The sequence below is a fragment of the Microchirus variegatus genome (genome assembly GCF_963457635.1).
Source record: "Microchirus variegatus genome assembly, chromosome: 1".
Lineage (NCBI taxonomy): Eukaryota > Metazoa > Chordata > Actinopteri > Pleuronectiformes > Soleidae > Microchirus > Microchirus variegatus.
This window is the reverse complement of record NC_139802.1, coordinates 5,093,197-5,121,034: the sequence shown is the minus strand read 5'-3', so window position 1 is coordinate 5,121,034 and position 27,838 is coordinate 5,093,197. Positions and strand designations below refer to the sequence as shown.

The following is a 27,838-nucleotide window of genomic DNA, read 5'->3' as shown; positions in this document are numbered from 1 at the left end:
GAATGATGATCGAGACACGGGTTAGGGCCAAAACAGAGCGTGTCAAAGTACAAATACAAAGGTATTCAAATAAATGAAAAGTTATTTTGTCTCCATAAATCACATCCATAAACTTACCACCGCTAGGTTTCCGCGTGTAAAGGCAGACAAGTCGCTTCTTCGAGTGTGGTTGCAGTGCCTCAAGTTTGGTGGAATGCTTCTGAAAACTGTGGCGCCGTGTGACGCCTGCTTTATTATCATTCGGTGGCGCACAGCTCCGCCTTTCCCTCTCTTTTAGTTCACTGTTATTGATATGTAATGAAGGGGCGTTACTACCCCCTACTGGGTGGGAGTCTGAACTACAGTGAACTGTGTGATTTCCTGTCTGGAAATGTCCTGGTAGTTGTATTCAAGACGTTTTTTCTTAAAATGTTGTTGGCACCATGCGGACTTTTGGTGCAGCTTGACGTAACTATATATTATTGGCTACAATATCATGACTGATAAAATAAATCTCCAATTAAAAAAAAAAAAAAAAAAAAGGGGGGGGGGGGTTTATTTCCGGAAACACGTTCGTTGTTCGCGCCTAAAGGGATTGTGGGTAAGAGGAAAGCCCTTGTTTACCATGGCGACGGAGACGCTACTCTCGGGTTTTAGCATACAGAATGTTCCTCGAACGTTTTTTCTTCTAATATGCATTGATTTATTCTACTGTCAGCAGTTCACCATCCCCTTTAAGGCTCCGACAGATTGTGGCGTGGAAGAGTTTTTTGATATTTCCAGTTTGTCGTGTGTCAAGTGCGGTCCAAATAAGCTAAGGAGCACAACAGGTTGGTTACTATCAGGCTATCACACAAGACTGATTTACACACTACAGGGCGACAAAAAACATGTAATAAGTTCCCGTTTAAAAACAATGTATGTGACAGAGAAAGTCACTGTTAGCCAGATCAGACTAAGCTAGGTACACTCATGCAGACAGACGATACAGATAATTTAAGAAAACATTGAATTCGATCATCATTTATTCACAGTCATGATCATCCCAGCTTTGATTACAAAAATGTAATTGTGAAATCGATACAGAAGATCTGTACATTTAAGGATGTAGCTAATCTTGTATCTTATGGCCAAGCATCATTTGTTGAGTTGGACAAACAAATGTGGAAGGTCAAACTTGGATTTTAGTGCAGAAACGATTCAGGCTTTGATTTTGCTCATCAGAGGATAATTCTAAACCCAACAATCAGGTCTGCTCTTGTTTAAGATGACACTGCACATGTGCTTTTCTCCATCTACCTTCCCGTCACCTGATTGTACATTATTTATCTACAACTAGAAAAGTAAATACCTTTAAACGTCACATTCTGGTTGTGGGAGAAGTTAGCTGTGAGTTAAGTTGAAGCAACAAAGATGAACTCCAACGACTCTGTAGACAGGTATCCAGCATACAGAATTAAATATATTCATCTTGACTCAAGCAAGTGCAGTTGTATACTTCTAACTACTGAGGAAGACCGACCTGGATCACTGAGAACCTTCACAGATATGAGTTAAATAGTTCAGGGAAGATTTTAACCACACTACTATTTGGTGGTCTAGGATTAAATCACAACACAAACCAGCTCACATGACTTGAGGTCTGCCCTGAATCTTTTGATTAATCTGTTAAAATGTATGTATTTTGACAAAAAGAAATGCACGTAAATTGCATGTATTCTCATACCCAAACAAGATTTCTTACACATTTAATGTGGTGATTTTATAGTGGCTTTTAGGAGGTGCTTACGTGACAAACATGCTGCTGCTTGCATTTGTTATAAACAAATAACTAGAACATAACATCATATATAAAATATTGTGTGACCATAAACTGTATTTTGTATCCATTCTTTTTTTTTACAGGACTGACCTGTGTTTGCAAAACTGGCTACCGCAGTGTCACCACTGATACGGCATCAATTACGTGTCAGCAATGTCCGACTGATAAGCCAGTATGTACAAATTAAATATCTTGCTGTCCATCTCAGATTCTACTGTGATATTCTACCACACAGTTTCTAATCTTATTTTATTATAATGCTTTCTTTAAAAGTTAGTTAAAATGTTGTGCTTTTCTCTATAATGGTTAGGTTTTGACCTCACGAGTTAGTGTATGTGGTGACTTAGTGTTATACAAATTCAGTTAAAACCAATATGGATTATTAAAATAATATTATAATAATAACACTATTCTTCTCCACAGGCAGTAACAAAAGATGGTTTTGGGTGTATCCGCTGTCCAGGCAGTCTTAGTGATGATGGGATGTGCCTTTGTCCACCAGCCAATGTCCTGGGTGAGTCACTAATGACACGACTAATGTATTCATGTGTTTTATGTATAAATAGCTGAATAAGATTTTTGGTTTTTTTCCCACAGTGGAAAGGGATGTCAATGGAAACCTTTTGGATGAAGCCAAATGTGAAACATGTAGCGGAAACATCCCTGCATTCTCTGTACCAAGCAGCAGTGGAGACAGGTACTAATAAATATTAGCGTTATAAGTTCTACAGTTACCTTTTTTTTCCCCATTGTTCCCAGGTGGCTTTTAAGATACTTAAGTCCTTCTGATTTGACGGCCCGTCTTGCTAAATTACCCCTGTAGTGGCCGAACATACACTTAATTCCAATGCCACCAAGTCGTTTTCTGTAGGCAGGTTCTTATGGGCTTGACTCGTAGGTACCGTTTTAATTCATCATTTACCAAGGCAAGAAAGAGTTATGTGAAGAGTTTGCGCATTTATTTCCACTTGCCGTTCATCCAAGTTACATTTCTATCCACATGTATCCGAGCTTCTCAACGTAACGTATCGTGACCTGACGATCGAAGAACCTTAATAACACCAGACCTATTACAGCTTCTAACAGACACATCCACCTATACTGCCAAATGTTTTTAAATACATATCTCCCAATCCCTCGATCTATCATAACCGATAAAGATATCAAAGTGTCCACAGTACCTTTTATATAATGACCAAATAGTATCAAAAGCCAAGAAAAGGAATGTCAAAGGATTAAGGCCAACAGTTAACTACTTTAACTATTCACAAAATACACTGTAAGTAATCCTGCACTAATCATTTTGACCCTAATCTAAAATTACTCGACAACACTGGCTCCTACAACCCCCTCCCCCCGCTGAGTGTAGTGTAAATGAAACAAAACAGTTGCATATCTAGCGTTCTATCGACAATATCATACTAACATAATAACATAAAGACTCAAATATCCAGCTCAGTTATTTCATCTGCAATACGACGAACACCAAAAATAACGACACAATTTGATTCATGTGTCTTAGGATGTTGGACATTAATGCTTATGTATCTATGTGTACATATTAATGCTGCTGTAAGCTATATTCATCTGTGTATGGGCATTGTTCATGTTGACCCCTAAAGGGAGAAGCAAGAAGAAGAAGATACTTTCTATTCAAATATTCTATTCTGTATACTGTACCTCTATCTTTGTTACTTAACAGATGAGGGCCTTTGCACTAAAGCTCAGAGAGAAAATCACCTCAAAGACCTTTAATAAGTCACAGACACGTTGGTTGTATTGTCTTTTCTGGCTCTGGCACCCGGGTATTTTGAGCCTTTGCTTTCTTTGACAAAAGGCCTCGAGGAAAAGTCGACTTGATTCTTTCTTTCTATGTATACTATGAGAGAGATCAAACAGTCTCCAAATGTTTCTTTCAGGTGTGAGAGATGTCAGGCTTCCTTCATTAACACATCCTGTGTGTGTAACACTCCCAATGTCCTGGTGAGATCAGTCAACCCTCTACCCCAGAATCCTCTAAAACCTTGTCCACACATCATTCACTGTCAAATTCACAGAAAACATGATTGATCAAAGGTTCATTCGTATTTTCCAGGCAGGAGGATTATGTTTCCCTCCAGGAATCCTCCCTACAAATGCAAATCCCAGTGTCAACTATGGTCAGTTGGTGAGTCATCTCATCTGCTCTCTTGTGTATTTTATTTTACGTTTAGTCATTCAGAAATATTCTAATATATGTTTTCTTCTCTGCTTCCTGTGCAGAAATTCAGTGTCCAGTCTGCCTGGTTTGTGAAAAATCTCTACTCCTCAGCAGCAGCTTGCCTTGTAATTCCTTTTCTATATTTTCCCTTTGTTCTCTATAAATAAGAAAAAAATGGTGGTATTTGGACTAGGTGGATAGAATATTATATTGGTGTTGATGTCAAACATTGATTCAATAAATACATAGAAATATTCAACACCACGTGATATCATTAAAGGTGCATTATGTAATAAATCTAAAGCAACTGGCCATTAAATCCTCCTAATATGTCACAGAGACTCAGGAATAATGTTCATATAACAAACTGAACTCACCAACAACAACAGTACAGCCAAAATATTTGCATTAAAAAAAATATTTTGCAGACTGCAAATCATGTTTATCTTTTGAAATCATGTTTTGGCATGTGGCGCCACCTACTGCCGTCTACCAATCATTGCAGTCAGTAGAGTCTCAGCTGCTGAGCAACCACGGGTTGCCAGTTACGTCAGAAAAACGAAACCTAAAAGACCTCGATATTTTGAATTTGAATGTAGTAACCGTTTTTGGCCACATTCTTACATATGGCACCTTTAAATAAGCAAACCCTTAAAAGCAAGTGTAAAATATTGAGCAGATAATTTGGTTTGTAATGACGGATGCTATATTATTATTTTTCAGATTTTTCTGATGCGTTACATGTGTAATTAGTCATTTTGGGTATGTCTTTCAGGTCTTTTCCAACCTGACAGCGTGCCAGGCTCTCGGGAACATGTGCGCAATGAACATGCACTCCTTCAGCGGCACATCGAACGACGCCTGCGGTCTCTTTAACACTATTTTCAGATCGAAGGCCGTTATGAGCTCAACTCAAGACATCTCCTACTGGTAATCGACAGGGTTGTAGCATACAGCATGTATGATATAGTGCCATCTCTAATGATATGAAATGAAACAGAAACACCCTCCTATAAATAGTCATATGTCAACAGGAGAGCCAATCTGCCATGGCTTTACTATGGCGATGAACCAGGACTGGCAGGTCGAGTGCTTCAGACTGATCCAGTCCCTGTTGGTTTCAGTTTCAGAGGAAAAACTAAAGTAAGTCAAGAAACCCTTTTTAACCATAACAGGCTTTTTTTTTAGCTTTATAAAAAGGAAAATGTACAGCAGATGATTTATTAATCTGCATATTCTTTTTGTCTGACAGAACACTGAAATTAAACTACTTGCAGCTGTCTACAATATCAGAGGAGAGTTCCTCAAATGGGAACAGATAGGAGGAGGTAATCTCCAGGTAAGATGTCCGTTAGATACTTGGTCTTAATACACCAGAGCATTGTTACGCATTACACAATGTGTATAAATCACCCATATTGTTACTCTTTTGTTAACGGTACAAGTATATCCGCTGTAGCTCTTTCAATCCGCACCACCTCTCTTCTTCCCCTCATGTGCTTTAGCTATGTCCAGACACATCAGCCAAACAGGCAGCAGCCTACAGCTTCGGAACTGCTTACCAACAAAGTGTGAGTGCTTCTGCCTTCATTTGACTCTGTATTATAATGTCCAGTTGTATAATGAGTAATATATGTGTGTGTGTGTGTGTGTTTCTAGTGCGATTTCTCAGTCGCAGAGCTGTTACAAGCCCATCCTGAGCCGCTCTTCTATGATGTGTTCATGGATCTTGGTGGTGGAGAGAACAGAAAACTGCTCCCCCTGCCAACACTCGTATACAACCAGCAATACAATGGACGGTTCATTAACCAAGGTGCAAATTTTTTTTTTTTTTACTCTTGTATGTGTCTTTGTGAGGACAAAAATAGCCTATAAACCATGAGGAGTGAGCATATTTTGGGAAAGTGAGGACATTTTGTCTGGTCCTCACAATTTTAAAGGGCTTTTTGGGAGTTAAGACTGGGTTTTAGGGTTAGGGTTAGAATTAGGTTTAGGTTATTTCGAGGTGGAAGTTATCTGGAAGTCTGTTCCCAAGCTTGAGGAGCACAAACGCTTTGTTCTGACTCGGGGAACAGTGAGCAGACCAACACCTGCTGACCAGAGCAGGTGATAAGGCACGTGCAGGGTGCTAAGATTTGGCGCATATCTAGACGATGACCTGGAAAATGTGAGCACATTGTAGTGTTAATATATTGCGGTGGTTCTTAGAGAGCATGAAGAACTGGTACCTGTCTCGACGCATGTTTCTCGTGGACACGCTGGGTGGAAGAGAGAAGAGCATGAGCTCCCTGCCTAAAGTCATTCGTGTGGCAACCAGTGTGAAAATTAGGTAGGTTTCCACTGCACATCACACAGCTCCACAATTAAAAAAATAAATAAAGTGAAAACATTGTCACTCACGTGTATTGATGTTGCATGTTTTTGAAGGTTCCAGCTTGTTCCACAAACACAGGAAGGACAGATTTTCCCCCCTCTGATGATTGTGACATACACAGATGTTCTCATCACAGATATCAACACACAAACTGTGTCTGTGAGTAGTACACACATAGACACACAAACACACACACACAGCTTCATTTTTGTATCTCAAAAATTGGGTTGACTAATGTGTAACAGTTATTTATTTTTGAACACTTCCTTATCCATCTGTTTCTAGACAATGTTTGCTATGGAGTATGAGATGGATCAGAGTGAGGCTCGAGTAAAGACAGATGTGAGTAGAGATATGAATGCATTGTTGAGAAAAATGTATGTAAGAGATGAAAAAGGATGTGGTATCAGCTGAAGCTCTCGCTGCCCTCTGTGTGCACAGACTGCTCTGGGTGTGTTGGGAGGTTTGGCCGTGCTTTATTCTCTGCTGAAGACGGTCAGCTGGAAGAGAAGAATCGGCTCCCCGCTCATTGATGCCGGGGTACTGTGTCTTTAACTAATTTAAATCACTTCCATCTATATATTTTGGTGTAAAAATTGAGAGTGATGTTGGTCTCTTTCTGTTTTCCTGTGCCTCAGACAATGCTCAAGTTTTTGTTGTTTTATTCTGGAGACCTGGCCAATGTTTTCTTTGTCGTCACTGTGGGAACTGGGCTTTACTGGCTCATTTTTTACAAGGTTAGTGTTGTTTGGAACTCTCTTTAATGGCATTGAGTTTACATACTTGTGTTAAATTGATACAGTTTTCTCTACCTGTAACCATTTTCTGTTCTCAACTCTATTGCTTTTCCTTCGTATTTCTTTTTTTGTTTGCATTTTTTCTTTGACTTTTGAGCTTTGACTTTTCTGTTTTGTACTCTCTGCACTCTTAAAAAAGACGTTAAAGGCAAGTCTTTTTTTTCCTCCTTTACCGTTTTGTTTAGAATTTGTTTCACCGACTGACTGATTATTGTTGGCTGCTTAATTTATTGATATACTGTGTGTCTGTTTAGGCTCAACAGTTTGCATCAGTGCTGTTACCGCTGCCTGCGCAGGAGGAGCAGTTTGTGACATACATTGGATGTGCTTTCAGTCTTAAGGTTAGAACAGATGTTTTTGAAAGGCAGTTGAAGAACTTCATCGGGAATGTACGTTTATGTACGATTGTTTTTGTGTTTTCCAGGCTATCCAGTTTCTCCACAAGCTGATCCTTCAGGTTTCAGTTGATATATTCCTCATTGACTGGGAGAGGCCACGTAACAAAGCCAGCAGAACTGTGCAAGGTAAAAATTTACTCTGATCTTGTATTTTGCAGTTTTCGTACAAAGCATACGACCCAGCGGTTTGATTCCGGTCACATCGTTTACTGCCGTTTCAGTGGCTGGTGAGACAAAACGTGATCCCGCTCCTGTGAGCATCTGGAGAACCTACTTTGTGGCCAATGAATGGAACGAGATCCAGACATTCCGCAAGATCAGCCCAACCTTTCAGATCATGGCTGTGCTCTTCATTCTTGAAGTACATCCTACACTCTGCATACACACACATCTCTTTTTTGCAGCTATGATTTTGTCCCTTTTCCTCATGGCTGGTATTTGACTGTATCATTCAGGTGGTGGGTTTTTCTAACTTGGCCCTCAGGGACCCCTGGTCAACGTTACAGCGTTCACCTCAGGCATACACTCCTTCATACAGCTTGATTCTGCGCTACAGCCTGGCAGCAACGCTGTGGCTCTGCATTGGACTACTGCAGGTAAAACTACATTTAAACAATATCTCCTCTTTCTCTTATTGTCCATGGATCTCATTTCATTTTGATTTTGCAGAGCTCCTTTAACAGATTTTATCCACACAGGTGATTTTCTTCACTGTGTTTTATGAGCACTTCGTGGAGGACAAAATCCGTCAGTTTGTGGATCTCTGCTCCATCAGTAATGTAAGCAGCAATGTGTATGATGCATAGAATGTTGAACAGCTGATTGTATCGGTCTGGATTGGTTTACATGGTTGTGTTTTTTCCTCTGTTGCTACATTAGATTTCTGTGCTGCTGTTATCGCACCGGTGTTTTGGCTACTATATCCATGGGCGTTCAGTACATGGCCATGCAGATACAAACATGGAGGAAATGAACAACAACCTGAAAAGGGAAGCTGTACGTGCACTAACGGACATCATGTTGTGTTGAGTGACTCTAGCTCTCATTATGACATTGTTGATTCCACATGATATCCTGTTTCTGTCTGTTTTAAGGAGTCACTGTGTGGTCAAAGAGGGCTGCTTCCCAACACAGACATCCAGACCTTTCAGGTGTCTCTTACCACTCACCTGCGGTCACAGTATGAGAGGATACGGGAGCCACTCAGTCGGGTATGTGCTATCCTCGCTCATGTTTATAACTCTCTTATAAACTCATTAAAGGCTGAATATGCATGGAGTAGTGGGCTAGTGTTTGTAGATACAGCAAAGGCAAAGTAAGCCCCTGCTCTCCTGCTCAAACTTGCAACTGCTTTTCATCAGTGGCCATGTAAACAGATTAGGTCAGTCAACTAAGTGTTTTGGCAAGTCGAGAAGAAATCTCTGAAGTCTGTGTTGAGTTAAGTTGGGCTCAGCTGAGGCGACATCAAGACTCCATCTAATGGTCTTTAACATACTTCATTAGAGTCAGGAGGACACAAGCTTTCTCTGGAATAATCTACAATACTCTCTGCTCCATCAATATCTATGTGTTGGGTTGCACCAGGATCCGATTGGCTCCTTTCTGGCAAGGAATGAACACAATAGCTTACTCTTGGCCCTGACCTTGGAATAGCTCAGTCTGTACAATAACATCTCCTGGCTGTCCAGAACCCAAAGCAAAACAATGACAAAACATTAACTACCAGCAGAGGGCAGTGTTGCTGGAGATAAAAAAAAAAAAAAAAAACACCACCACACTTCTAGTGGCTCCAAACCTCATAAAAAGATGATTGACACGCATTACTTTTGGATCAATCTATACTTAAACTAAATATCTACTTTATTTGGTTGACTGTGTGCTGTGCTACAGAGGAACGGGCCATCACGGCTGATGGACACATCGACGGCCAACCCATTTGAGCAGAACATCAGAGCATACCACACGATGAACCACTTCCTCGGATCCATTATAGACCATGTTCGTTCACATTTATTAAATACACTTCATATATCTGTTGGTTTGTTAAGTGTTGTTTTTAATTGGACACATTTGTCTGCCATGTTCCTCTGCTCATTCCTAGGCTCACCCTGACATGGATTATATAGTGAAGGACAAGCTGATGTTTGAGAGGGTCATAGGAATGGAGTTTCTCGAACCCAATGAAAAAAGCATCTTTTACAACGGTAATGACCTCCTGACCTTAAAGGCTGGACATTTCGGTTTGATCATAAATGTACGTTTGTGTGCTTACAGTCCGTTTGTGCTTCTCACATCAGATGAGGCCCACTCCTTCAGTGATGTGCTGTTTTACGGAAACGAGGCAACGCTGCTAATCTTTGACACTTTGTTTTTCTGTGTCGTCGACCTCGGATCTCAGAGTTTCGTACTTGCAGCCGTGCTTACATACGTACAGCAGATGGTCAGTATACGGTGTGCATGCAATGAGTTTCCTTCACTACGCTAAAAATCAACATAACGTTATTTTAACAATCTCGTTCATTACAGATATTTCGCTTGATCCGTAACTTTCTTGGAAGGAAGAACCTCGTCAACAAAACTCTGGTGGACGAAAGATTTCTGATATAAATTGTATATAATTGCTAGTGTCAACATTGTTTTTTGGTAATTTTTATATTTTTCTTCACATAGAGTGTTTTCACTGCTGTTTTTTTAATGTAAATAAGCCACTTTTTGTAAATAACGTGAAGTTGTTTTTGAATAAAACATTTTAATATCAAGACAATATTGTTTTGTTTTTGTCATTCATTCATTGTCTACCATGTTATTCTTCATAATGAGGGCTGCGGGGAGCTGGGCCAAAATACAGAGACAAACAACCATTCAATACGGACAGTTTTGAGTGATCAAGTAACCTCTGCAAGGTTTTTGACTGCAGGAAACACACAACCTTAGGTCTGTATTTTTAATAATATTGTTTTACCGATTTAGTTTTATGCAGTAACTAATAAGGCCAGTATAGGTTAAGTCAATATTTTCTTTGGCAGATAATTTATGCAGCTTCAAAGCTCTTTCGTTTTTTGTTTTTTTTAAACCAAAACAATGGGGTGTGGGCTACCATTACCACAACAGCGGCCTTACATTGTCTTTAATTTAGTTTAAGTGTTGGATTGCACATTTGGTTCCTTTGTCCAAAACTTCTCTTGCAGCAAACTGCATTTGTGACCATCGTTTAGGTCAAATGCAAGCAGTTAAACTGCTACTCAGGGTCAACATATCCTTAATCCTAAAACAGAAGTTGAGTTCAAGGGCCACATTTTTAATACCATTAATTGTAGTAATACAATCATGATCTAAAAATGATCTTAACGAGGAGATCTGGTGAATATGAATTCAAAAAGCCATAGGTTTGAGTTTTCTGGTTAAGATCAAACGGACACTTGAAGCAGTGTCAAAAGGTGCAGAGTTTACAGTAACATGTCTCATCACAGAACCACTGAAAAAATAATACAAGTCAACCATAAAGTTGAGAACAAAAGTTTTAATTGATACGTTTATATATATATACACATATATATATATATATATATATAGAGAGGGCAATAAATACAGGTTTTCAATGTCAATCATTACAAGTAGCAGTGTAGGTTGTGAATGCAACCATTCAGTCTAATCTTCTAAACATCATGACTTCTGGATTAAGCCCACATAATAAAAGGTTTTATTTTAATTTATCGTATCAAAAGATGACATTTTTAACATTTGGCGTAACCTTCAGTTAAATAATCCCAGTTGTCTCTCTGCCAGGTTGGTTTCCTCCTAAAGAAACGAAAACGCGCTCTAAACCTGCAACCCCATTCATGAAATAAACTATGCAGGATAGGCCTGCATCCCTAAGACGAGGAACGCCGAGTTTTGCAGGGGAACTTAGAAATCCCCTGCTGGGAGGCCTCCCAACATGACGCGCAAAAAGACTATGAACACAAAAAGGTTTAACCCCAGTCTTTAGAAAGAAATAAACAGTGAGACAAGTGAGCATTAATATCGAATTCCAGTTTAGTTAGCGACTACAAAGGCTGATGGCAGCTAATAAAGTTTAAGATTAAATTGCAGGGGTTCTGGTTTTCTGGCTTTAGGTGGTAAAGTCCATTTAAAAAAAAAAAAATCTTGGTGTCCATGTCTCTACGGTGTTATCCTCGTTGGGCCAAGTGACGTAGAAGCCATTGAGGCATGTGTACAGTTTGGCAAGGTCCAACATCTAAAATAAATAAATAAAGAGGCAGCACACTTTAGTATTAAGTAAATATGGATTAAACAAATGGAGTACCATCTGAAGAACGTACCTGAAGACATCCCGTGGAAAAGAGGCGTCATCGTAGAAGGGTCGGTTCCTCTTGGGCAAAGTCCTCATTGCAGAAGGGTCGGTTCATGTTCGGCGAGGTCCTCATCGCAGCCATCCAGGACAGGACTTCTCCAGGTCGCAGTGTCCAACTTGGAGTCCTCCGATCCAGAAATCTGCTGCAGCCTACGTCATCTCTAATAAACAAGGCAGAATTTGATAAGTCACAAGGGAAAAAAAAAAAAAAGACCAAATCCTCAGGTAGCTCACCTGGTCAAGTGTGACAGGTCTTCACATCCAGTCAGGGTCCACCAACGGCTGCCCTCCCTAAACTATACCTGCCTTTCCTGTGCTACACTGACAGTGGAGATAACAGTTTCTCATGCAAACAACCAAGACATTAGGATTAAACATCATCCTAATGACTCGACAAGCCACCTACATTGTGTAATCGAGTGGTCATTTTTGAATTTGAAAGAAAGTCACAGATAATAATTATAGACCATAGACACTTGCTAGTGTGGCGAGTAGTTAACCCTTATGCTTTATCAACAACCTCATGTTGGGTAAGGCATAAAGCCCTATCACCAGCTGCCAGCTTCACAAATAAGAGGCAAAAACCACTTATGTTTACAAGTATACATGACTTTAGGGTTAACCACAAAGGTTTTATTTCAATTTGTCACATCAAAAGATAAAAGTTGTATCAATTTCGCTTAACCTTAAATAATCCCAGTTGTCTCTCTGCCAGGTTTGTTTCCTCCTAAAGATACGAAACGCGCTCTAAACCTGCAACCTACAATCCCATTTATGAAAGAAACTATGCAGGATAGCCCTGCATCCCTAAGACGAGTAACGCAGAGTTTTGCAGGGGAACATAGAAATCCCCTGCTGGGAGGCCTCCAAACATGACGCGCAAAAAGGCTTTGTGAACACAAAAAGGTTTAAAGCCAGTCTTTAGAGGGAAATAAACTTGGCAGACAGACAAGTGAGCATTAATATTGAATTACAGTTTTGTTGCCTTTTGAGATTAAAAAAAGTTAAGTGCTTTATAAATAAAATAAATGATTATTAGTTAGTGACTACAAAGGCTGACAGCAGTGCATAAAGTTTAAGACTTAAACGGATATCAAAAGTGTGCCGACAAATGCCAGATTTAAAGTATTTCATACCATTATCCATGTGCTGAATAACACCTAACATCTAATGTGACTACACTTGCATATAAATCAAAGTTTAGCTTCATAATCAAATCAGGAACCAGTTATCTTATCAAAGCAATTACAAATTGAGAGGAAAGGAATACCTGCTCTCATCACAATCAATCACTACATTTTTACAGCACTTTAAAACACTTTTTGACAAGCTACAGTAAACTTCAATGCATTTACTACATGATTCATCAGCTTCCAAGTTCCAACTATAAGAACAGAGATTCAAGACCAAAAAATTTCAGCCATTTAAAAACAAGGTACCAGAATATCCTGCAGAAATCAGACGCCTCAAGAAAACTCTTAAATCAACTTTTAAATCATCCATTTAACTTGAGACCTAAATCTGGACACCAGAGACACGATACAGACAGACCGAGACCAGTTCACCAGGTCCAGTAAAGTCAATTAGAGTTTTAGTCTTGGTCCCAAGGTCAGATTAACGTCAGTCCAAGTCAGTCATCTCTCACATACACACACACACACTCAATCCAGTTACCAGAAAAACATAGAAGGAACAACAGATGAGAAATTATAGACTAGCACAGGCGCAGTACAGCCATGACACAGTGGTCATGAAGAATCAAGAGACAGATGTGGAAAAAGCTCAGAGCAAGTATAGTAACGGCACAGTGGCCAAGCATGAAAGAAAAACTGCACGTACTGTTTGAAATTTTACAGTAACTAATACGCAATCTAATTAGGACATTCACAGATGTCTGGTGCTCCTCTTCATGATGCTCAAGAGGAAAGTATGGTTAGGGTTAGTCACTTACCGTACATGGATTGGCATCCATGTTGGCCTATGTAAAACCCAAGACGCGCAAGGCCAGACATACAATAATACAAATAGGCCGTGAGGGTAAACGGCCGTCATTGCCTACTTGCATTATGGGATGACAAAGCCAGTTAATGTTTGTAGATCACCAGAATCTATTTTGCGTGCTAGGGCTAACAGGTGATTAATGGCCACGATGGAAAAGAATAATATATATATTTATATATATATTAAAAAAAGGCACAAAGGCCAAAAAGCCTAAGCCTTGTGACATGGCATACAAGGCACAACAGTCATTTTATTCCTACCATATATTTAATACACTATCCCTCAAAAACTAAATAATTTTTTCATTTTAGAGACACATTTTCATTAAAGTGAGAAACGGCACGAGGGCCAGGACAGATCGGCACAGTGGCCGGAAGAGCGATTGGCACATGGGCCTGTGTGTCACTTACTTTGTTGGAAAGTCCAAAAGTTGGAAAGAAAAAGTGGTTCATGCCACAAGGCAAGAAAACTCCTCCATAGAGAGGCGTGTTCTTTGCATACCTTTGTTGGTGTGATTCAGTAGTTAGCTGTGGACAGCTAGACAAGCAAGTCAGTTGCCGACACCTAAGTACCTTCACTTTCAAGAAACAACAAGTTATTTTGTTCATTTCCCTACTCTACAAACCCTACCACACATGGAGTCCAACAAGGTAGCCCCCCAAAAAAGAAAAAAATATGGTCTTACCCTTTGTCGACAGACCTAAAAAGGAAATGATAGTGCATTACAACTTCTCTTCACAACAGACAACATCTACTTTAATGTGAACTGCTGAACAGAATCTTATTCTCAGAATATCTCAACATTCAATCAAGAAAATCGGAGTGTTAGTCTTGGTCCAAAGGTCAGGTTAACGTCAGTACAAGTCAGTCTCACACACACAGCCACAACCCATTCAACACTGCATTCTTTCAGACAAGCTGCCAGAGAACTTCAAACACTGCATCAGTCACACAACTCATCCTTTCAAATCACTATCTCAGCAGTTCCACAAAAATATAACCTACGAGGACCAGATTAACCAGGAACATTCAAAACCAACCTGTGGCAAATGCTCCATGTGTACAACCCTCAGTTATTTGACAGATGGAAAGCAGGAGAATAGAAAGAACGTGGCAATGTTGGACAATGCAGATGAATATATAGCTAGATATAAGAAAGAGTGGGGACACGGCGGCCACCCAGAAGTAAATCATGACACCTACAATTTGAAGATCTTCATGAAGATCAATCTGGGGGAAAAAAACAAACAAAAAAGTTTGAGTCCGGTGTCCAACCTCGACAATGTTCAAGTTTCTGCCGTTACAGGTGTAAAACAAGTAGGTCAGGTGTTCTAGAATGTGGTTGTATGAGGTACAGACATGGTTCAACTTTGTTTTGGTTACAGCCGCTGTGCCATCTATGAAGTGCTACTACAAGTGCTAACACCGAGCGTGATCTAAGAAAAAAAGCGATGAAGTTGGACATAAAATACACTCACACATTCTTTATAAAACACATACACCATTATCCAACATCAATCGTGGCACACTTATCATGTCAGTAGCAAGAAATATGTGCTTTGAATGGGAAAAAAGTAGCACCACCTGGTGGACAAATAATAAAATGTAATATGAAATAGTCCAACGTGAAATCTTAAATAATGAATTTCATTATTTCACGTTATAAAATATATGGGAGCAAAATAGCATTTTCAATATGATAGAAAAACAGCCACTGCTAGCTCAAACATTTCTAGTTGGTATAAATTGCACAATAAGCCAAGCCTAATATTGAGCTAATAATTAAGCTAATAATTAAGCCAATGGTGAGACAATTCAGATTACATTGAGCCAAAGCTGTAATTGAGTGTAAAAGCGCACAATAAGCCTAAATTGAGCCAATTATGGAGACAGAGTGTGGCTTATATTAAGCTAAGGCTAATTTTGAGCAAATACAGCCAACACTAAGCCAAAATTGAGCCCACAATGAAGCACAGCTCGAGCAAAATCTGACATTGAGCAACAGATTTGAACGGAAAATGAGGCACAGCTTAGCCAACATTGGGCTAAGGCTAATATTGAGCAAATAATCCAGCAAACAGAATCACCATTAAGATAACAAAGTTACAGACACAAGTTACTAACCATTCTGAACGGACCACCAATCTGGACCAGGTCGAACACGCCATCTTGGAGCTCCTTGGTACGTGTTTATACAGAGCTGGTGCACGCGGTCACCTTTTCAGCGTCTGACGTCACACCGCAGTAGTTTTTGTTTGTTTCAGGGTTTTTTTTTTTTTAAAGTTCCCTACTTCTTATTTTGAACTTTTTTGGGTTGGAAAACAACGATATGGTGCATTACAATACCGCCACAGGTTCCCTCCTCCTGAAACAATTTCTGCAGTTCACAGCATCACTTTTTTGCGCGTCGTTTTTTTTTTTTGGTTTGGCTCGTTTATGCAGCTTTTCTTCAAAGTAACAGCACGGAGCTGTTGACTGGAGGAACTTAAATAAGAGGAGGAGAAAGCAATCAGCGGTCATCAGCTGATTGGAAAAACACCTGGGATGAGCAGGTATGTCAGAAACCAATCAGTCTCCTCTTTATATGCTGCTCCTTCTTCTTCTTGGTTGGCCAACAATATTATGGGGCTTTACCGCCATCTACTGACCGTGCGGGTCTGGCTCCAATTTCCCCTCCTAAATTTCCTCCTAATTATTTAAATATATACTACTACTAATAATAATAATAACTATATGTATATATACACATATACATTATGCATATATATATACATATACAGACACACATACCTACATACACCCACCCATATATTCATATATACATACTCCTCTTTAAGCTATATCCACGGTATCTTTTATTCTGAAAATTGCTGTTTTAGCCTAAACATACAGGAATAGGTACTTTTATTTTTGACATTTTCAGGGATCTGTTGTATTTTAGTGTGGATAGAAACAGGAACTTACTTGTGGAAGTAGGAGGGGGGAAAATGTATGTTTTTAACTTTAGTGCAGTAGTGAAGTAGTTCTACTTTGTTACTATACATCTCTGGCATTGACCATGACACTTTATCTTCAACCAGGACGTCCTGTTTTGTATTCCATTCTGCATTTTTATTACACCATTCCTTATTTCAATCATAAGCCACCCAAATTACAATTTATACATACAACTGCAGATTACCATGTGTGACATCAAACTACAGCTGAATAAATAACTTTAATAATATTCAAACCGCTTGAATCAAATGCACAGTCTGCTCATTCATTTGGGCGTGAAAACACACAACCATGTGAGTAGTGTTTAACTGGGGAACATCAGGAGAAGGGTCTCCTATTCACTGCTGCTACCACTGATAATAATAGTAAAATCAGGAAGAAAAGGTTATCCAGAGTAATATTGACCTAACATAAACGCAAGATGAACAGGTTTATTTTAACTCATCTGGGCTTGGAGGAGAACAACAATGGTGACTGTGGTGACGGTCAGCTGCTGACAGGTTCACTGACACACATTAAGATCTTCTACTCTTTCTCTGACCTGGTGGGAAATGAAAAATACTTCACTTTTTTACTACTTCATTCACAAAAAAGGCAGCACATTGTCCAATGGGATATGGCCACAGAAGAAGCACAGCTCAGGCCAACTACAGAGATTGAGTTCACAGCTTATTGCAAAAAACAATCCGTAATATTTGGAGAGTTTTGCTTTGGACTCCGGCACACTGGATTTGACACCAAGTCAACTTCTAGCTTAGTGCTTTAACATTTCAAGATTGTGACCTTTTAGAAATGAAGCAATGTCTATTTTTGTTGCCTTGATACTGCTCCAAACATGAGCAGCTGAGCCACATTCCATCTCAGTGGTTTCCAAGTAAATTCTTGTGTAACAGAAATCTTTTTTTCCTCACTCATTTGCTATTCCCCTGTTATCATATAAAGATTGGGAACCCCTGAACTACCACACATTCAACTGTAATTCAAGTGTATTTATATCACACACTGATCAAATGTGGATGTCAATGTCCAATTCATGTGAGCTCAACATCAGCAGTTTAACTCAGAATCCAGTGTGCTGGAGGCAACATCATCATCCAAACACTCACTACATGGTATATACTGAAACAAAATGTGTATGCTTGAATGGTGCAAATAAAATATCACACAACAAAGTGAAAATACAACAACAACTTAACAGGTGCAACACTATCTGTCGTAACATCAGCCCCTCAGATGTAAATAGTTGACGAGTATTAGAGATTGTGTCTAGGATACATATTATGTCTCAGCTGGACAACAGAAAAAGAGTGTTTTTTTTTTTTTATCAGGCATTGATTTCATATCAGGGAGAAAAAACAAGCAGATCACAACAGTGCTCCTTAATTTAACCCTCTTTGGAATTTCTACATTTTCAGTCATGTAAATGAGGTGGTAGAATCTTTTGGCACAAATAATAGTTTGTAACAGCTTCTCACTCAAGTGTGCAACTGTGTATTAAAATGGTTGATGGAGAATGTCACCATAAATAACATGTTACGCAAGAGACTTCAATCCAGATTTAAATAAGGAACCAGATCTTCTGTAACAACGAATAAAAACATACAAATCCTGTACACAAATGGAGTTAAAACAAATGGTCAGTACGGCCACAGAGTGTGCTTATGTTTAGAGCTGCAAGTACATATTTACACAAGTGTGTGTGTGTCCTCGTCCGTGAGAAATCAGCTCAGGATGGTACGTCCCGACTCTGTGCTCCAATCACGTGAGGGTTGAGGTGAGTGACGATGATGGTGATGTCATCGCGGTACATGCGGGCCAGCTCCTCGGGTAGCGACAGCATTTTTGACAGCCTCTCGTGGTCCACTGTGCCAAACTCGTTGTTTCCCACCGCATGGCGCATCAGGTGAGTCGCCACATTCTGATCCTCGAATGCCGAAGACAAGTGAGCCTTCCTCTCTTCAAGGAGCCCCTGCATCTCTCCCAGGGTGACCCTGTACCCGCCAACTTTGAGCGGCTGACGCTGGTGCACTCCAGTTACGTACTCGCCCACAATACGGACCACTTCCTGTCTGTGGAGGGTTTCCCACAGGCCGTCGGAGCCGATCACCTGCAGGATGAACAGAAGAGCGTTGGAATCAACCGTATGAGAGTAATGTCAGAGTTATGACTGGAGTCACTGAAGATAGCATCACTAGATTTAGATTGTGGGAAATGCTTACGACGCGTGCGACGTCGCTACAGTACAACTACAACATAATGCACAGGGTAGTAATGGCAATAATAACGGTGCAGTAACAAGGAGATAATATTGCTGGAGATAATAATACTGTGCAGTTTCCAATGTAATATCCAGGAAACATAGTACAATTGGTAGAATTACTATTACTACAATCAGTGTAATACATTAACATGAATGTAAAGTTTCAGTACAGAACTAAATAGCTATTAGTGATATATCTGGTGCCAGTGGTTGCATCAGAAGCCAAAAATGTGTCTTACTTTAATTTTAGCATATTTTTTTAGACAGGTAAACTGACTTCTGAATCACCACCCTCATCTCTGTTTTTCTGTCTATTGTTGCTCCCCCAGACAACTTGACTATGAAGGAGAAATCAGTCTGCCCATCAGGACAGATGTGAGTGCTGAAACGGTGCAGCTTCTCTCACCAGGAAGCGATCCTGTGGTCGCAGTTTGTGGTGCGTGATCTCGGGCTCGGCTGTCAGGTAAGGTGGCGTGTGATAGCTGGGAGGGATGAACTTGGTGTGTTCGTTTTCATGGAGCTGATCGGGTCCAGACTCCAACACACGCTTCTGCAGCTCAATACTCCATTTGAACTTCACATCCCCAAATGCACGGAAAGGCATGAGGAGGCCGAGTAACCGGTCCTTGTGTTGAAAGGGAAAAAAAAGGAGGGTTAATAAAATGGTGTGATAACAAGCATAATGGGTTAGTTTAAAAAATGAGTTGTTGCGGTACCTGTCGTATCACAGTCTTTCTCTCTGATGGAGGGTGTTCATCTCGTATCCGAGACACCTCGTCCTCATTCTGGGCACAGTGGTCATTGGAGAGTGTGTGTGCGGTGAATGAACCATCCTCCTCCTGCACTCCCAAAACTGCGCGAGCATCTCCTGCATTAGCTATAAACCTTTATTAAAAAAAAAAAGAAGCACAAAAAAATTACAGATACAAAGTAACTTTTTCACAGCAGCAAATATCAGTTTCATATGTACTCCGTACAAGTCTGATCCATCAATGTGAGCCACGCAAGCTGTTGCTCCAGAAAAGGCCACTCTCAGAACCCAGTAGTGCAGGAAAGCACTTGGGTCTCCAACCTGAATCACAAATTAAAACGGTCAGCCTCCATGCAGGATATGGAGCATGGTTTCAATTACATGCAGAGTCAATGACACCTGAGCAAATGTTAAGGTGTTCTGACTTTGGGCCTGGATATTTCATTTGTTATTAAAATCAGAAATAAAAAATAAAAATGTACTGTTAATACAATGTACGTATACGCACTGCCTTCAGGTAAAAACACTGTTGGTAAAGCAGCAAATTATGCTCGATTGAATGGATTTGACATTAGTTTACTGTATTTTAACAGTACAATTAAAAGGACTATAGCAATGCTCAAGTCAAAATGTTATTTACCAGATCAAATCAAGGAGGAAACCAGATATTTATTTGATCATCGTAGTTAGTCCATTTAACAAAAAAACAAACATCAACAACCACACAGATAGCACACAGTTCTCACTTGAGCCTCCAGAGAAATGTCACTGTCCAGCCTCTTGAAAGCACCCAACAAAGCCTCGCGAGTGTCTGGAATCTCTCCAGGACTGAAAAAATAAAGAGAGCAATGTTTGAGAAGCCAGAGAGTGACAACAGAGACCTATAACAGTGTTGTTGGCTAAACACACAGGCCAGTGTTGGTGTGGACATGTGGCAGAGGAACACAAAACCCACTTTAAAATGTTAGCAAACTGTAAGAAGATACTTCCATCCTGTCTTGACGTCTAACATATGGCGTCATGGTATCGGTCGCCATATGCTAGAGGGGTATTATACAAGAAATAATGTCTGGTATTTCACAACATAATGGTGAGACTGACGTGAATTGGATCACTCACCTGGTGAGATCTATTAACTCCTGCCAGTAGGTTCGAAGGCTGCGGAAGTAGAGCATCTGAGCCTCCCTGCTGAAGTAGTCATTGGGGTGTTTGTGCCACTGCAGAATGGGACTGAGGGCCCTGCCGTTCTCTACTGCTGCCTCCAGTTCACACAGAGTGTCATGGGGCAGCAGGGACACAGCTATGTAGTAGAACAACCTCTCACTCAGCGCCTAGCAGAAATGACGAGTTGGACGTTTGACTCTTCTACAAATACAGTGGTGCATTACAACAGTTAACGCATAATTATTTGGGGATAATTTATGAAATTATTTGTCAAATCAAACCTGGGCAAATGTATGCTCCAATTACTAAATTATTTCAAAGTGTACAAAAAACAAAAGAAAGAAATTCTTATATTAATACAACATATAAATACACGCCTGTAATACGCCCCAGGCCTGATGCAGGATTAACCATCATAACAAGATTTATTCTCGCCAAGCACTGTGAGTTTTATTCGTGTGCTATACTAAATAAATACATTGACTATTGATATTACCTCAGTAGTAATTCAAGTTCCTTCGAACGTCCCAAGCAACACTTGGACTAGGGCTGGAAAATAATTTAATATCAACATATATCACAATATCATATTCTTCCAAGTTTCAGTATATATATATATATATAAATATAATGTTTATGCACTATGCAGAGAGTTAGACAGAGTACAAAATTTCTATCAATGTTCCACCTCAGATGTGTGAAATGTTACTCTGTCTATACCACTGATAAAACCACAGATACATTTTATCTTAAATTTTCAAATTTATTGTGATAATTATTTACTGATCATCTGATTTGAAAATATTTAATCATGACAATATTTCTGCCCATCTTGTCCAACTTAGACAATAAACTAATTTTTCATTTGCACACTAACACATCACTTGAACAAGCATCAAAATTAAGCTATTATACAACACAAAAAAACCTACTCTATAAGGAAATCGAGAGTAAACAACAGCTGAGGTAACGCGTATAATAACACCATTAACTCTACCTGAGCGCAGGCACAGCCAGCATGACCATCAAAGACCCCAAGCAACATCCCTCGTGTCTGCAGACATGTAGCAGCGCTGCGACGGTCTTCTATAGGGGCGTTGGCTGGCAGCTGATTACTCTCAAAACCCATCACTGATGACACATTCTTCCCATCAAACTCTGGTACCTGTAATCACAACACAACAGCTACAGATGGTAAGATGAAAACCTGAATGTAGAAGTTCAGTTGTTTTCTGTTGACCGGAATGACTCCACAAACCTTGAAACTGTACTCATTGGCTTTGAGAATGGAGTTGACCTGTGGAGGCGTGAGGATGTAGCTTTGGAGCACACAGGCTGTCTGGAAACCTCTTGAGTGCTGGTGACTCTGCCACATGTGGGATGGCCGACTTGAGGCTGGTCGCTGGGTGATGGGCACGAAATGGGCCTGGAGTTTTTGGCATGGTAACAGAGTGGAGGCCAAGACCTTGTTACGGGGCAAAGCCCTGAGCAGCTGAGCTGTCACGGGCATGGCTGATGGTGCACTGAAGACCTCAGATGTGTTTGCACCTATTGAAGAGACAAATACCGACAGTACTCAGAGGCAGAGCAATGAGGAAGCTGCATCTAGAGCAGAGATAGTTGCAAACCATGTGTCAACAGACGATTTATGTGATAAAGCTGGGACAGACCAGAACATTTGTGATATAATGTGTTTCAATAAAGTGAGAATTAGTGTATATTTATTATGGCATATCATGCATATAGTATAGCATATATTAATAAAACAAAACATGGTAGCCTGAGACTGTAGCGCAGGACTTTCCCTTAAGCAAATCAGGTATTTCATGTTTCCAAACTCTGTAGAATCATTAACCCCTGGTAAGCCTCTGCGGTATTATATAACATTACATTTAACATAACCTAAAGTCTTAAAACACCAGAAGAGGAAACGAAGAACAGGAATGGAAGTAGAGGCCCAAGGTGGTGAGTATGTTGGCAAATATGTACTCTATGTGGAGAGCACATTCTGTTCACATTCTTTTGAATACCTATATAAGGTATTCTGTATATATGTGTTCTGTATTTTGAAGCTATAGCTATTTGTATATAGTAAATTGGCTAACAATGCATTTCAATACATTTCTGCACATCCCAAGTAGCTGATATATGATTATCTATGATGCAATACAGATCATCAGCTTCACAACCTTCATCCTCCAAATTGCTGTTGTGAGATGTTCTTAGTTAGATGTTGACATGACATAGCCTCATTTATTACATAGCCTCAGAGGTCAAGTGTGTAACATGTAGAATGGTTTATTGGCCATATTTGAATGTACTACAAAAAAGTACACTTGTATAGGAGTATAATCACCTAAAATATGCTTAATTGAATCTTCATAGCCTCAGACTAAACCTTTCGGCAAAGCCTTGCTTTGTAGAGGCTGCCATCCTGTACCACCATGTTCCACAGCAGCTCCAATGGACAAATCAGCTAGTGCATGCATTTTGCATTTTAAAAAGGAAACTTTACAACACAATCAAAGAAAATCACAATCTGCCATTTTACCACATTAGATGTCACCAATTCTTACACACTGGGCATTTAAGCAAAAATACTAAATTAAAGGACAATTCACGATTTTGCCCTTAAGTGTGAAGAGAATGTGAATGGGAGGTGGCACCAGCAGGTGCCTCTCCAAGGTCAGCATGACTGGCTAAAATTACCCTCCAGCCCTGCTGACATTAGATCTTGAGAAATGTTCAGTCTGGTCATGAACTGGATACAGACCGACATATCTCCATATAATGTGTCCTCGTTATAATCAGAGTATCTTCAGCAGGTCAGTGTGACATCTATCTCGATTCAGACTTTATGCAGCAGCAGCAGCTATTTCATGACAGCTGCAAAAAACAAAACGCAATTCAAAAGTTTCCGTGATGACACCCTCCGAGGTCCCACTGGGGAAAGTGTTTGTGGGAAAAGTGGAGAAGCAAAAACCCGGACAAATTCAGTGTATGAGTCAGCCCCAGAGGGCCTGCTCCAACTCTGAGCTCTGCACTAAAGTTGCCGTGTTTGTTGACATTACTAGCTTCTCCTCCCTCTTCTGCTACACGTACAGCAGCGCTGTTAGCTGGAGTCACAACACAGACGCTCAGAACCCACTAATGCTGCCACGACACGACCTCAATATGCAATTAACACATACGTTCTCGAAATAGATGCAGAGTGCGGCATTTATCCGAACAGTGCACCCAAATCCATGCTAACCGCGGCTACATTTGGCTCGGTAACACCCACAGCCCCTCCTTGCTAACGCTCATACAACTACCGTCCTACTGGGTAATATGTGCTCAAAAAGCTCCAGACTCGACTACAAAACAAACCAGCAATAAGCAAAACCGACTCTTACCTTAACCCACGGACGTTAAGAAGTTGACGGACTTCATATCTCAGACACCATTCCAGCTCCTGCCCGTGCCTTTTACTACGGGTGCCCGCCTGTCCTTCTGGAGCGCCCCGCCTTCACTCTCAACACCGCTCAACACCCTTTAGATGTAGTTAACTTAACCACCAGTAGATGGTGCTACAGTATCATTATGATCAAGTGTCCAAGGTTATCTATCAGTTGTTAGGAAAATAGTGCCATCAATTGGAGCAAAAACAGATTAATATATATATATATATATAATTATTATTCTTTTTTTTTTTTTTTAAATAAAATGTTGGTAAAAATACAGTACCCATGACTACTTACAGTGTTATAAAACGACAATTCTGTATAGATGAGTGGGTGTCTAAATACTTAATTGAACTTATACACTATGCCATGTATTGAGCCCTCTGGTCTTGGCCTGCATTTAGTCAAATACCTAGATTATCTAGTCAGTTCATAGTAATAATGTAGTTATCTAAATACATACAGGCCCAATTATCTTTTTTTATGTAAGGTTTTACTTGAAGACCCACTTAAGGGTCGGCGACCTTGAGTGTCTTGAAAGGTGCCTTCAAATAAAATGCATTATTATTATTATTATTATTATTATTATTATTATTATTATTAAGTGGATCCCCAGGACAAGGATTGAGAAACCCTGAAGTAAATATATATAAAAAGGTAAATACTTTAAATTTTGTTCATTTAAAAATGTCTAAAATACTATTATACTACTGTTATAGTAAGTGTCTACTCTTTTCCAACACATTCTATGCACCATTTAACTACTTTACAAATAATTTTTACTCGTCAGCAGCTGTGGTTCAGAGGTAAAGATGTTTGTCTTCCAACCTCAAGGTCCGGGTTCCATCTCAAGCACCACTAGTCTACATTCTGATGTGTGGATAAGAGATGTGTTATAGTTATAAAGTGCTGCATATAGTGACTAAATGTGAATGACACAACTTAAATATTAACCAGTCTTATATAAAGTACCTTAAAGGAAATTGAGTAAAAGTACAAGTATCTTACCAGATAAATGACTTTGGTAGACGTTGAGGTCACATTTTTCTTTATAATTTTACTAAGTACAAGTCTTAAAGTACATGATATTTACTGTATTTAAGTATCAAAAGTAATTTTCTAAAATGTACTGGTTTTAGAAGTAAAAGTATTAAAAAGCGAGGAGTTGAGCCATGGTAGCTCAGTGGTAGGTGCAAGTTAAAGGCAGTTAGAGGAAATGTAGTGGAGTAAAAGTAAAAGTTGCTTGAAAAATATAAATAACAAAGTAAAGTACAGATACAAGAATTTTGTACTTGAGTACAGTAATGAAGTATTTGTGCTTTGTTACAGTACAACACTGCTGTTACCTTCTGTGAGTGATCATTGAGACTAAAAATTAAAGTATTTGAAGGCGCCATATGTAAGAATGTGGCCAAAAATGGTTACTACACTGAAATTCAAAATACCGAGGTCTTTTAGGTTAAGTTTTCTCCACCTTGGCAGCTGAGAATCTACTGACTGCAATGATTGGTAGTCGGCTGTAGGTGGCGCCACATGCCAAAACATGATTTCAAAACATAAACATGATTTGCAGTCTGCAAAAGATTTTTTTTAATGTGAATATTTTGGCTGTACTGTTGTTGTTGGTGAGTTCAGTTTGTTATATGAACATTATTCCCGAGTCTCTGTGACATATTAGGAGGATTTTACGATCAGTTGCTTTAGATTTATTACATAATGCACCTTTAAAGACAGCACAGGTTCACACTAGAGTGTCAATAGTAAAGTAAATAGAAGAAAAAACCAGACGAAGATCATGTGGAACCAAACTCTTACACAACACATGTTAATATCCAGCCTCAACTGACCAGAACTCTTTTTAAATCCTGCACATTTTATTACACGGTTTACTCAGCTCCTCTGTGCTCACAGTCACAGGAGGAGACTTGAACTTTACGACTTGAACACCATCACATGTTTGGTTTAAAGTTATAGGTCAGTGGAAATAAACACCTCTTCACCTCACATTTTCAGTAATTGCACACCTCATTTCTGCTGCAGCACACACACTTTTTCCGGAACTGTTGTGCAAAACCCCCCTCCAAGTGTTTATTAAGACCAAAAAAAATAAATAATTTAAATATAAACAACGTAATCTGCAAGGTCCAAACCACCGTGTTTCTATTAGAGTAACATAATATGGGTGGAAAATATCTGACAAAGATCAACTGAATTCAAACTCTTACACAAGTTTTATTAATGTCTGCCTAAATTGACAAATAACCCTGTTCATTTGAATACACAAACTACTCACAGTAACGTCACTCACTTTGTTGTATCAACAGTCACAGTCAGGGGGAGAGGAAAAGAAAAGGCAGTCCTTCCTCACGACTTTAACATCTCTTTTTGGTCGTCATCACACGGACGTCCTGTGACTGTACAGAACAACTGTGGTGGGTTTAAGTTACAGTTTACTGGAAATAAAACACCTCCGCATCACTCTTTGGTCACTCGCACACCTCATATCCGCTGCAGCACACATGCTTTTTCCAGGAGTTGTTGATAAATAAAGAGTGGAGTTTATTTACGCGATTGTTCCCGGCGCTCAAGACGCAGGATGTGCAACAACACAAAAAAACAAACAAGTGATGCTCTGACACACAGCATCACAGCAACTGAAATCTAAATGGTCTCAGTTCCTGTTCATCTCTTAATTTAAAGGGAATATTTTCAGGCTTTCGATTGACAAAATCAAAACACTTCAGAAACGTTCTACTTGTGTGACTTCTGTACTGAACTGTATTTGATTTGAGAAGAAAAGTCACCTCATGATTACAGAGGTAAGTGAAGTCACCATCATTGCATTCATTTATTTATAAGCACATACATACAATTATTTATCATTTGGCTTAATACGTCTGGATTAATTATACTAATGACTATTTTATAAATAGACTCAAATTATGATTCTCTACTGCAACAGTAATGATTAAGTGCGTGTGCAGTTATACATAATATATTCATTTTTATCTCACTGTGAGTGAGTTATCCTTAAATATTATTATTATAGCTGCCTATTTTCATATATAATATTATGTGTGCATCCTATTTATGGATTTTCTTTTTCTTTTTTGAACCAATTTTAGTCACGTGGCCTTTAACTACACAATCTGATCACGTGATCATTATTGAATGTGACCTTCATGTCAATATATCCATTAGTAATTCTATATTTGGATATGTTTTTTTTTTCTCCACAACACGTCACATACATGAAGACGGTGAGGTTCGATCACAGTTTTACTATCCTGTCTTTACT

General features: G+C 39.5%; 2 protein-coding genes across 5 annotated transcripts; one reads left to right on the top strand and one right to left on the bottom strand.

Annotated features, from left to right (window-relative positions):
- Positions 1-422: 422 nt before the first annotated feature.
- tmem67 (transmembrane protein 67) lies at positions 423-10,177 on the top strand (the record flags this gene model as incomplete). Its single annotated transcript, XM_083896198.1, is given in 30 exon segments — positions 423-435; positions 572-584; positions 586-809; positions 1,885-1,973; positions 2,225-2,315; positions 2,399-2,498; positions 3,721-3,784; positions 3,897-3,968; positions 4,064-4,126; positions 4,777-4,931; positions 5,036-5,144; positions 5,254-5,340; positions 5,507-5,572; positions 5,661-5,814; positions 6,210-6,330; positions 6,429-6,534; positions 6,661-6,717; positions 6,817-6,915; positions 7,014-7,112; positions 7,427-7,513; positions 7,597-7,696; positions 7,792-7,931; positions 8,026-8,166; positions 8,269-8,349; positions 8,450-8,566; positions 8,665-8,781; positions 9,461-9,568; positions 9,672-9,774; positions 9,868-10,010; positions 10,097-10,177. Coding segments are annotated over 30 exon segments (3,000 nt in total).
- Positions 10,178-17,033: 6,856 nt separating this feature from the next.
- pdp1 (pyruvate dehydrogenase phosphatase catalytic subunit 1) lies at positions 17,034-26,948 on the bottom strand. 4 transcript variants are annotated; one of them, XM_083890191.1, is made up of 9 exons: positions 26,849-26,948; positions 22,356-22,645; positions 22,095-22,262; positions 21,053-21,264; positions 20,680-20,761; positions 20,160-20,254; positions 19,899-20,067; positions 19,589-19,807; positions 17,034-19,029 (listed from the first exon to the last, which is right to left on the bottom strand). In XM_083890191.1, exons 2-9 carry the CDS (start codon positions 22,605-22,607, stop codon positions 18,649-18,651), a joined length of 1,578 nt encoding a protein of 525 aa, XP_083746317.1. In that variant the 5' UTR covers positions 22,608-22,645; positions 26,849-26,948; the 3' UTR covers positions 17,034-18,648. The 4 variants fall into 4 exon arrangements, with proteins under 4 accessions (XP_083746317.1, XP_083746316.1, XP_083746314.1 ...); XM_083890190.1 differs by having other exon boundaries at positions 26,834-26,915; XM_083890188.1 differs by lacking the exon at positions 26,849-26,948 and adding an exon at positions 24,493-24,716.
- Between the last annotated feature and the right edge of the window lie 890 nt (positions 26,949-27,838).